Below are 12,188 nucleotides of genomic sequence, written 5' to 3'. Positions count from 1 at the left end.
AAAATATTTTATACCTGCGATGAGCTTATTTCTATAGTTTGTCATGTTTTAAACTATTGAAAGATAAGAAAATTATATAATATATTACGAGATATGTTTTATGTATTTGCTTTCTTTGTTCTTTTTTAAAGAAAATCCAATCCTTTTTATTGTTCGGTGTTCATCCATAACTATAATATATAGGAGCCTCACTGAGCTCACGTTCATAATAATCCTTGTCAAATACTGGCTTCATATCCCAGTAACCCATTTATTTATTTTTGTGATAATCTTAATAAACAACAGTTTTATTTCATTATAGTAGAGGAGTGATAAAATACGTTAAACGTTTTAGATAATAGTTGAACATTCAAAAATATCATGTTGAAATTAAACTACCAACTTATAAACTATGTTATGTTTATTATCTTGAATTAAAAAATAAAACAATTAGGTATATACCTTGGTTTGTTTTAAAAACCATATTTTATGTGTCATCTTTAATAATATACACAACATAATATCAACTTACACATATTTAAAGTTTAAGTTCTGATACAATTTGTTCAACAATTTGTCTCAAGAACAACCTTTTTACGATGAATATTATATGTTATATCTATAGCATATTTAGGCTCTATGGAGTAATATATTTAATATTTATATGTATTATGTATGTAATATAATATTATATTATTTTAAAATCAAGTTAATTTACATTACTTTAGTTCTGTTTCATTATTTTTATTGTAATTTTAACATTTTTATTTTTATTTTTCTTATAAATTATTGTATTCTACCTATACTGTATGATTTTTTTGTAGCATTGATGCCGTTGTATACAATCTTATTCACAAGTATTAGATTATCGTAAAAAATTAATCATTTTTACTCTCTCGTGTTCAAATTTTTTCTATTGTTATGGTCCAAAAATGCATAATTAATAAATACCTGGCAAGTAATAGTCTAATCAATAACAATGGAAAACAGTGGTATTGGTGAAAGAGTAGGGCACGTGTGGGCCTTCTTTTGTTTGAGTTCACCAGCGTGTTAGCGTGTTCTGGTTATTTCGCAAAATCTCCTGAACAATATAAAAATAATTATTATATAGGTGTTGTATGTGTTTCGAAGAAACACTACATTGTCCTTCTAATTAATGGCTTGACGACGAAAGACTGAGGTAGAGGAAAGTAAGAATAAGAGTGGGAGATATGGCATTATAGTTATAGTACCACTGGGTCATTTAAAATATCCTTGTTAAATATCAATTATGCCTCAGGGTCATGCTGGGTGGTGTTGTGTCCGAAAATCCGCTGGGGGGCTAAAACGCTTTTGATGAACAAATTATCAGCTACGGTTTTCGCTCAAATGAACAGAAGAGTTTTTTTAAGATTGCACGTGTATACATTATCATATACACGCGTGTTATTAAACGCCTCAAGGAAAATGTTTTAATTTTTATTATTATTATAATTTAATAATAATACTTTTTATGGATAGAATTTCCGGTCGACTCTGATGTCATAGTTTTGAAATGAAAGTAATGTAAATTACCGTGTATTTTTACCTTATGCGATTACCGTTGAAAAAATAAACTGTTGGATGACTGGGTGATAAGAAAATAAAAATAAACTTAACTTGTGACAGACATCGTGGGCAGACCGGTAGTAGTTTGAATGTGACAACACATTTTATGATTGATGGGCTCTGTTGGTAAATTACGAATTAAATGTCTACGGCGTATAGATGGTATAGGTAGTATAAGTATAAACCTAATATCTAGGCATGGCTAACGTTTCGGAGACAAGTCGCTTTCTAATAAATTAGAATTTCAATTGCACAATTGCCCGGTTAATGCATATCCGCAAAATGTTTCGTTTATATCGGTAAAATGTTAGTATTTTGCAGAGTATAATATACGTAAGATGAAGAGGAAAAAAAAACACAAGTTGAAACGTTTACATTGCCCCCATTACTATAAGGTTAAAAGTTTTTTGTATTTGAATAAGGTACGTGTCAAAATAAAAGTTAGCTTTTTATTTATGGATTCTAAATAAAACATTCTGTTAAAATAATTCTAAAAACTTAGTATTTGTGTTCGTTGTATGCAGACAAGACTCAATGAAATTGTTAAACTGTATAATTTTGAAGTAGGTATCTACCTATGTAGTGTATACAGTATACACGGGTAAGCATTTATCATAACTTTAACATTTTATAAGGATGAATTTTATGTTGAGGTTTCTTCATGCTTTTTTTTAGTAAAAAAAATAAATAAATTGTTTTACCTTCTAATTTCTATATTGCGTAAATTTAACATTTGAGACTTTTTTATAACGTATTTATATGAAGACCTTAAAGTAATCTTATTGTAAAACTTAGAAGCTGGTTTGTTTTTAATTTTGTTTACACATTATATATAGGTATATTATATAGGTACGTAAAGTAGGTAAACTTAACGTAAAAACAATAAGCAAACACAATAGTTTAAAGAGTTTGTATGAACTTCTATGGCTTAAGTCATCAGGCCAGACCCACTTTATTCTATAGTTACAAATTTACAATATATAGTTATTTTAATGACTTATGGTTTATGGTCGTATAAAAACACCCCTGCAATAATTTTAGCACATCATAATGTTGCATTTATTGATCATATAAGTATACAATCCATTCGTTGTGATCTGTCACATTGTTGAAATTAGTTATTCATATTATTATATAACGAACATCATAGGTATAGGTACAGTCATACGGTATATACAGGTATATGAATACAAGTAGGTATATCATGGTAGTATCGCAGAAGGAGAATAATGTTTTCAGCTGGCGTATATAATTCGTATTGTTAAAATCGTTTTTGACATTAAGGCCGGGGCTATACACGGCGTGGCCTAATTTTGTTTTCATCGCGTCTATTCGCATAACATAGCGTTCATTTTAAAATATATGTATAGCCACATTATAATATTTTGTTTTTGAATCAGGTTTACCGTTTACTGACATAAAATTGTATACGCCCTGACTCAGAGACGTAACTTTGGGGGCTAAAACATAACAATATTAATATTGTTAACTTTATTTTTACTTGTATGATTTTAAAAATAACTATTATGTTTATTAGGAACTAATACAAAAAATATTTAGCCAGTGACTCAGTTCCCAACTTAAATATTTAGAAAAATAAACTATACCTACTTCAAATAAAAATATCAATATTGTATGTCACTCGATAGTCATTTTATACCATACGTAATATTTTTATTTGAATTTATCGGTATCTTGTGAAAATATATAGAATATAGATATTATTTACAGACGCGATCATAGTCATATTCAAATAAATTATAAACTGAAAACAAAAAATATCCGAGAAACGTTTAGTCCTTTATACAAGTTGCGACATCATAACAGTCGGACAGTTATTATACTATTTTCTGATAGGCACTAATAAGTAAAATAACATTAATTTCGACATAAAGATATGGATAAGCCGATAGGCCCTGGTTATATATCAACATTTTATGTGGGGTCGTGGTCTATTTTGTGAAAAAGAGAAAGAATATTATAATATATTATTATCCATGCTCCTGGGTGGTTTCTCTTCGCATGCGGGATTTATTTTGATTGATAAAAAAATCGCTCCTGATAGAGTGAATAGCCTATCCATTATATTATTATTAATGGATATTACGAGCTCATATAAATCTTTGCCATTAAATAATTATTATCAACATCAGTGACACAATTTTATAGGTTTACCCACAGATATATAAAAATATCATGATTATATTAATTTATATATCTGTATTCTGTGGGTAAACTAAAGTTATTTTTTTATATTTAGGTATCGATCTATATTAAGTGAGACTGTCTCCATACCTTATTTTGTTTTCAAAAAATGTTGGGACTCGAGCCCCCAATTAAGACTTAAAGTCATAGTAGTATATGCTCGCTGTACCTCACGTAACTCGATTAAATAAGTCGAATACGTTATTGGTTTATTACAAAACTTTTGTATATTAATTAATTATTATACGTAAATCGGAAAATCATCTGTTAAATGTTATCCTGTGTGCATACCATATATTATTATCTGCGTCGTGTTTAATTTCGTTCAATTATTTTTAACCCTAGTCTGGTGGGTTATATATATACACGCAGAACAAAACGAGCGCACACAATATAATGTGAAAAAAGGGGTGTGCGGGCACGTCCTATATCGAAAGCGTCGTCCGACGGGCGGGCGACTATACAGCTAGTATACACATATATGTATATTATGCGTAAACGCACACGCGTTATAATAATACCCGTTACCCTATTTCTTCTGTCCCAAACGACAACGAAAATAAAACCAGCCGAGAACTCGCACCGGTCCACGACATGTCTCGTTTCAATATGTCTTTTAGAATACAATTATATTATTATTATTATTATTTTAATGGTGCTGTGGGTTCGAATCAGGCGCTCAATACGCGTGCGTTGTCATAATTTTTCTTCAAATTATCGTGCTAATGTGGAATTTATACCTATATAATATTATAATTATTAATATGCATATTAAAGGTTATAAATGACCAATAACTATTATAACTTTAGTGCATTGTATTGTTATACATATACCGTTTAGTGTTGTTTTATTTTTCTCGCGGTGCGTTTTTATATTATTATTTTTTATTCCCGTGGAATCGAATTTCCGTTTCCGCAACGCAAACGGTGTTTGGTTTCACGTTGTTAATTAATTAGTTAATAAAACACATGTAACACGTTCCCAAACTATCTATTAATATTATGATCATTAATATTATATACATTTTTACAACTGTACCTACTGCTGCTGCAGTTGCAGTGGGCCATTACTCCATGTCTCCATACGTGCTTTTCAGCTAGTTTACAAAAACGTATACGATAATATCATGTATACACGCGTGGTCTCCATTTGTTAATGAAACGCGCTTTTTTGTTATCAAATATTATTGTTTTTATCGTAATTCGTAGTATATTGTAGGTAGCTACATTAATTATTTGTTTAGATAAAATATTAAACCTTTTAATTTGTATTTTTAACCATTAATGAAACTGCTTGGTTTACATTAAAACTTTTATCTTAAGTCGTACGTAGCGAATATTAGACATTATAACGTAGACACTGATAAAATATGCGTAAAACCACCGCTGCTAAGTCTCTAACATAATACGTTTGTTATTAAGTATGTTTCCCTTAGTACCTAGTTTTAATTATAAGACAGGTTTAAGATTGAATAATCGACCCAAATGAAATGTGCTTCCGCGTAATTGTCTTCACAGACGTCGTTCTAGTTCGCACAAAACAATAAACCAAAAAATACATAATATTTTTAATCGTAAAAAAAATAATAAATCTATCGCGCCCGTCTTAAATGATGAACTTGTTTATTTTTTTCAGAAATACTATTGGAATTCTTCAGAAGCGAATTATGAAATGTGTCAGTTGAAGGGCAAATCGGAGGTAGAATAATTATTTTTTCTATATGATCAATTATTATTATTATAATTTTTGTCGAACAACTCTGCCCAACCCAACCCAGTTTTTTTAACATATTTTGTATATCTCGTTTCAGGACGATTGCCAAAATTACATAAGAGTCGCGTACAAAAAGAACGACGAAGAACTGTTCGTCTGTGGCACCAACGCTTTTCATCCGATGTGTAAAATATTCAATTTGACCGTAAGTCTTAATTCATATTATGTACCTATATATGTGTACATGGATAAATCATTTTCACATATCACGTGCAGCCAATAATAACAGTGGTTTTTTTCGGCACAGGACGGCACAAAAGGCGTGGAGGAAATGGACGGACGGGGTAGATGTCCGTACGATCCGTTGCACAACAGTACGTCCATATACGCCGGCGACCAATTATACTCGGGAACCGTGGCCGACTTTTCCGGCAGCGACCCGCTCGTATACAAAGAGCCGATGCGGACCGAACGCCTGGACTTCAAGCAACTGAACGGTATGCACTTAACCGCCCGCACGACTGATACATTCGAATATGACCAAACAATAATGACCGCAATTTATTTATTCATTTTTACAGACCCAAATTTCGTGAGTTCGTTGGAATACAAGGATTACATATTTTTCTTCTTCAGAGAAATCGCCGTCGAGTACATAAACTGCGGAAAAGTAAATAATATACACTCCTTAATATACACGACCCATAGCATTCTGCTGCCATCTAGTGTTAATATAATAATAATACAATGAAATTTAATTTTCAGACTATTTATTCGCGAGTGGCTAGAGTTTGCAAACACGATAAAGGTGGTCCGCATTCATACAGGGATCGATGGACGTCATTCCTAAAAGCTCGGCTCAACTGTTCCATCCCGGGCGAATATCCGTTTTATTTTGACGAGATCCGTATGTTTACCGTGTTATAATATAATTCATAGATACTTTTGGATAATCAATGATCGAAAATAATACATTTCTCGATGTGTTTTCATGTGTACAGAGGATACCAGTGACATATTGAATACTGCTCTGACCGGAATCGTCGACCCGATCGTCTACGGTGTGTTCAATACACCCGTGAACGCCATTAGTGGCTCGGCTGTGTGCATGTTCAATATTAGCGATGTCATCGAGACTTTCATGGGATCATTTAAGGACCAGGAGGCTATGGACTCCAACTGGTTGCCTGTGAAAAAGGTATGGCTAGTATATAATCATAATAACAAATCGCAGTTGGTTCGTTCTCTACCCTTGCATATATTATATTATAATTCCTATTAGCGAAAATTTAGGAGAGGGATTAATTAGACCTTACTCCTACAGTCCTACCTAATTTGGTATGATTATAATGTTCTGTCCTCCTCGATAATTCAGTTTGTTTGCTCTTATACGATTATGAATACACATTTATATAATATAATTCATCATGTATTAAGGGAAACAATATACTTATTGAACTATTTTAACATAATTTTTACAGATCCCCGAACCCCGACCCGGGACGTGCGTAGACGATAGTCGGACGCTGCCTGACATAACAGTGAATTTCATCAAGAGCCATTCGCTGATGGACGGCGCGGTGCCGTCGTTGTTCTCCAAACCGATTTTCACTCGGATATCGCTACAATCCAGGTTGACCAGCATCGCGGTGGACAATCAGATTTCCGGCCTGAAAGGACAGTACTACGACATTCTGTTTATGGGAACTGGTACGATAATGCTTAATAGTTACGATTTTCACAGTGTATATATATATTATATAGTGTTGAAATATAATTCGTAATCGACTTATATAATAGGACTTCGTAATACGCCGTAACCTATATATAACTATTATGTATGTTTGCAGACGACGGTCGATTGGTCAAAGGTGCATTGCACACTAACAACGGTTTGCCTGAGTTTGTCAACATCGAAGAAGTGAATCTCACCTCTAACAACACAAAATCGCTCCCGGTCCGGACGTTGAATATCATCAAGTCAGTCGATGGCAAGCCGGGACGGATAGTGGTCACATTCGACCAACACATAATATCCGTGCCCTTGGACCGGTGCTATCTAAAGACGACTTGCCAGTGAGCATGCGATAATAATACTTATTTTACAACTTGATAACATTGATTAAGCAATGGGGATTTTAACGACTCGATTGTCTACAGAGAATGTATTGATCTACAAGATCCATACTGTGCGTGGGACGGGTCACATTGTGTTAACCATTTGGAGATCAAGGGTACGTCCAAACAGCATTTTGTTCAATCCATTGGATCGTATCAGAGCAATATTTGCCCGAAAGGTATTTACTACAATATCATAATTTATAATTTATTGTATAGAATTTAAACGAGGCTATAATATAACTGAATTTATGTGATTATATTAATACCGTTTCCATATTTTTTTCCGTTTTGCAGTGCCTTTCGATGACAAGATCGGACATTCTTCGTCGATAGACGGTAAGTTGATTGTTAAAAATTTTATCGCAAATTATTATTACAATAATATCAAACCGTCTACATAAAAGCATATAATTTTATGTAAGATTATCGTTAATATTCTCCTCGTCTTACATATTATACAGATAACAACATCGATTCGAACGTGCCGAGGTGTCCGTCGTGCGCGCCCTGCTACACCGAGAACGTAATCAACAGCGACAGTGAGTGCCAATCGTGTTCACGTTCACTATTAATTAACATAATTATAATTCTACACGATAATAATAACAATCGTCCTTGTCTCGTTGACGATTTATAATAATATTATTCTTTTACCCGTTGTGCACAGGCGTTAGCGACAAGGTGTCCGAGATGCCCGTAATTTCTCTGGGCGACGTCATCGGGCTGCTGATGATGATGTGTGTGCTGGCCACGCTGCTCGTCGGGTTCGCGGCCGGTTTCGTGTGCTCGCGGTACTTTCGGCACGCCGCCGATCCGTTTTCGTCGATGGCCATTCACGCCCATCACCAGCTTAACCGACTGGCCGATATGAACGGGGCGGCGGAGATCGGCACAGCTCCGTTCCTACCGTGCCCTAACAACAAGGCGCCGCTCAACCTGCTAGTGAACGTGACCAAGTGCAAGAACGACACGCTCGAGAAGAACTTGGACTCGGCGGTGGAGAACAAGACCCTCCAAAAGGTCAAGAAAACGTATATATAATGAGCGTGTGTCGACGGACGGACGAGACGGCCACGACCGCCGCTTCCGGTTTCGTTTCGCCCGCGGACCGGATTTGGCCCGATGGAGAAATACAGTGACTGATTTCAACGACTTATGCGCAATGTGTGCGTACAGCGTACAATATTATGTTATTATTTTTATTATTATTAATATTATTATAATCATTATCATTATTGGTACGGTTGGACGGCGGACAAGGCGAATAAAAGATCTCAAACTTAATCAAAACGGCAGTTAAATGATATAATATATGTATGTATAATCATGTTTATATAATACTACTGTATAATATGCTTATGGAGTGGCAGTTCGCACAGACTCTTTCGCCGAGTAAGTCAACCGACGTTCATTACCGTTTACGAATGTTGTCAGCTCGATCATCTAACGCGACATGACACATTCCTTATGATTATTATATGAGCTTATTATTGACAATTATTATTATTATTATTATAAGTATAACGTATATTTTACTATATACGGTACAATACACTTCGGACGCGTTATGCTCCGCACACGTTTTTATCGCGCGTTGTTGTTAAAACTTAAATATATAGGTACACACGCAGATAAATAATATATTGATTTTATATTGTAATACTATTAGTATTGTTATTATTATTGTGATAACTATTACAATATTATTATCGAGTGACTCGAACAAATTTCGAGTGAAGGGTAGTATTCGCGTCGACACCAGCAAATGCTGTGTATTTGCCAGCGAACTTTGAACATTGAAGAGGACCAAATTTTCCCAAGGACTTGTAAATTATATTATATACTATACATACATAAGTATTCAATGTAAATCATACTCGATGTATTAGCGTGATTTTTTATCGTTATTATTTAGTTTTATTATCTATATTTTTGTGAATGGACACGAATAACAATAATATGGAATCGAAATGTACTGGGATGGATAGTGTAACATTCATTTTAATAGTGAGGGTTTACTCCTCTCAATCACGATCACAAAAATTACGGACGTGTAAAGGAGAAAAAGAAAAATGTTAATTAATTATTTATTATAATTTTACAGTATTATTATTTTCATAAGAGTCGTAATTTTGTTTGCGACAACTATGTACACGAACAATACATTGATTGATGATTTTGTATGTGCAATACACACCTTGATGCACGCCCTTTTTTGATCTCTAAATGTAATATTCTCTAAAATGTAAGTGCCTTTTGTAATTGATGTATTTGTAATTTGTATATTTTTACTAGATTAATATATGTTGTGCATAATATATATATATATATATATTATTATTAATGAACTTCCAATTATTGTATAAAGGTATAAAACGATATTTTTATGTTTAGAATAATAATATTATTGGTTACCAAGGTTTATATTTACATACAAACATATAAAAACATATATAGTATTTATATTATATTCTGATAATAATTTATATTATTATTTTTTAAATAACTAGGATATTTTTTATTTTTTATTGTCTATTTTTTATATCTCTTATTATTATGCTTAATATGTTATAATTTTTTTTGTATGGACCAGTGCATTTTTTTCACTAAGAAAATGTATAGAACTATTATTGTTGAAATATAGTGCCTTATGAACAGTTAGCATTGTTAATATTCTTATATTTAACTATTTTATTGTATTTATTATTGAAGATTGTTTTTAAATAATATTATAATATTATTACACTATGATAATTACCAATTTTAGAATATCATATCACATTATCGCATACTTAAATATCTAAAGAACACAGGCTAATAAAAATGGTATTATTATTTTTGTCAACATTATTCTACTGTTAATAATAGTACAAATTAATTCGTACTTCCGACGAGTCTTAAAGAATAATGAGAAATGACATCTTATTATGATATTTTGATATGGCTTATGGTTTTGCTCTCCCAACTACAAAAAAACAACACGGAAAAGCGTTATGTGTATTGTGTATAGTTGCTATACAACTACATAAAAATAATATAGGAGCTTCTGTCAAAGAATGTGAGCTAATGGGTTGCAACTGCCTCCACATTTTAATTTATTTTATTCTTTGATCCTTGATATCTATTTGATTATATATAAAACTTATACTTTTGTCTAAATAAATTATAATTATCAATTATAATCAATGAGTTATAAAACTCATATTATATGTATAAAAAAAGTGATAAGGATATTAATATGTAATGTGAGTATGGGGCCAATATTAAAATATAATTAATTTGAAATATTTATGAAATAAATATATTAATATTTTATTTTGATTTTTAACATTTTGACTTGGTATTTACTTTAGTGTTTTTTATATATGAAAAAAAAACAATTTTATTCAACAATCGATTACTACAATAACCTAGGAAAAATGACAACGTGCTCAAATATTTTACAGAATAAAAATACAATCATTCTAGGCGTATTTTTCTAAGGCTTTTGTGTGTAAATTAGTTTCGTGTAAGAACAAAATATTATATTTTATTGAATGCAAGTGCATCATGCGGGTGGTATTGCTTCTATGTAGTGTGCTTGAGTCACTCACATAATATTACTAATTATTATTGACTACTCAATACTCGCACAACAGTGTAGTACGTAACCACAAAAGTTAAGAAATTGCTATCTAATTCGCCCTAAAAAATAAGGTGGGAAATGGACCCCTTTATAAAGAAAAAATTATGCACCAATAAAAAATAATATATTTTGTTTAGATTTCGATAAATATGTACCATTGGGAAAGGAATATACCTAATCCACATATATTTCTTCAATATTATGGGGTACTCCAGTTGCCCACCAAAAAAATCAGATCTTCGTGCACATGGGTAGATATTATTATGTTAGCTATATTTATTTATTATCGTAGTGAATGCTAAGACGGGAATTAACTACACAACTATTTATCAGTTAAGGGGATTCGTTACCGTGATTTTCTGTTTTTGTCTAACACACGCGCGACATAGTATTTTAGACGTGTTTTTTGCCAAACATTCCAATTGATCTATTGAAGCGATAAGAATTCTGAAAACAGATTTGAATTCGTCGTCAAGTTTACTTGAAATCGACTTTCCCACATGTTTGATATTATCCCCCAAATTCCAGTAAACGTCATATTAAAAAAGAGTATTTAAACATTTTTGTATTTCAATTGTTGGAGAAGCTAAAATCAATTAAAATCAAAATTGTGGGAAAGTCGATTTCAAGTAGACTTGATGACGAATTCAAATCTGTTTTCAGAATTCTCGTCACTTCATTAGATCAATTGATATGTTTGGCAAAGAATCCGTCAAAAATCCTATGTCGCGCGTGTGTTAGACAAAAACAGAAACTCACGGTATGGAATCCCCTTAAATTGAATTACAAACAGTCAATGGGCTGAAGTAAAGTACAATTATTAATATAATATATTTAATTTTGTCTCTTTATATAATAAGTTAAGAATGAAGATGAACAAATAAAGGCTTAAATCATAGGATGAAACAGGCGATTGTGACATGGAATCACCAAGGATTGCTCAGATTAAAAAATCAA

General features: G+C 32.2%; 1 protein-coding gene across 2 annotated transcripts in view; it reads left to right on the top strand.

The window, feature by feature from the left end:
* LOC132938986 (semaphorin-1A-like) overlaps window positions 1-10,267 on the top strand; it is a 64,704-nt gene extending 54,437 nt beyond the window's left edge. For both annotated transcript variants that reach the window (XM_061005970.1, XM_061005969.1), the window contains exons 5-16: window positions 5,408-5,470; window positions 5,583-5,690; window positions 5,793-5,982; window positions 6,067-6,155; window positions 6,251-6,392; window positions 6,487-6,683; window positions 6,967-7,195; window positions 7,336-7,561; window positions 7,646-7,782; window positions 7,901-7,942; window positions 8,068-8,145; window positions 8,274-10,267. In XM_061005970.1, coding sequence (XP_060861953.1) covers window positions 5,408-5,470; window positions 5,583-5,690; window positions 5,793-5,982; window positions 6,067-6,155; window positions 6,251-6,392; window positions 6,487-6,683; window positions 6,967-7,195; window positions 7,336-7,561; window positions 7,646-7,782; window positions 7,901-7,942; window positions 8,068-8,145; window positions 8,274-8,647 — 1,875 coding nt within the window. In that variant the 3' untranslated portion in view covers window positions 8,648-10,267. The remainder of the gene's footprint in view (window positions 1-5,407; window positions 5,471-5,582; window positions 5,691-5,792; window positions 5,983-6,066; window positions 6,156-6,250; window positions 6,393-6,486; window positions 6,684-6,966; window positions 7,196-7,335; window positions 7,562-7,645; window positions 7,783-7,900; window positions 7,943-8,067; window positions 8,146-8,273) is intronic.
* Window positions 10,268-12,188: the final 1,921 nt, after the last annotated feature.

The sequence above is a fragment of the Metopolophium dirhodum genome, chromosome 2, assembly GCF_019925205.1.
Source record: "Metopolophium dirhodum isolate CAU chromosome 2, ASM1992520v1, whole genome shotgun sequence".
NCBI lineage: Eukaryota > Metazoa > Arthropoda > Insecta > Hemiptera > Aphididae > Metopolophium > Metopolophium dirhodum.
Note: the sequence above shows the minus strand (reverse complement) of the source record. Positions and strands in the feature narration are given on the sequence as shown.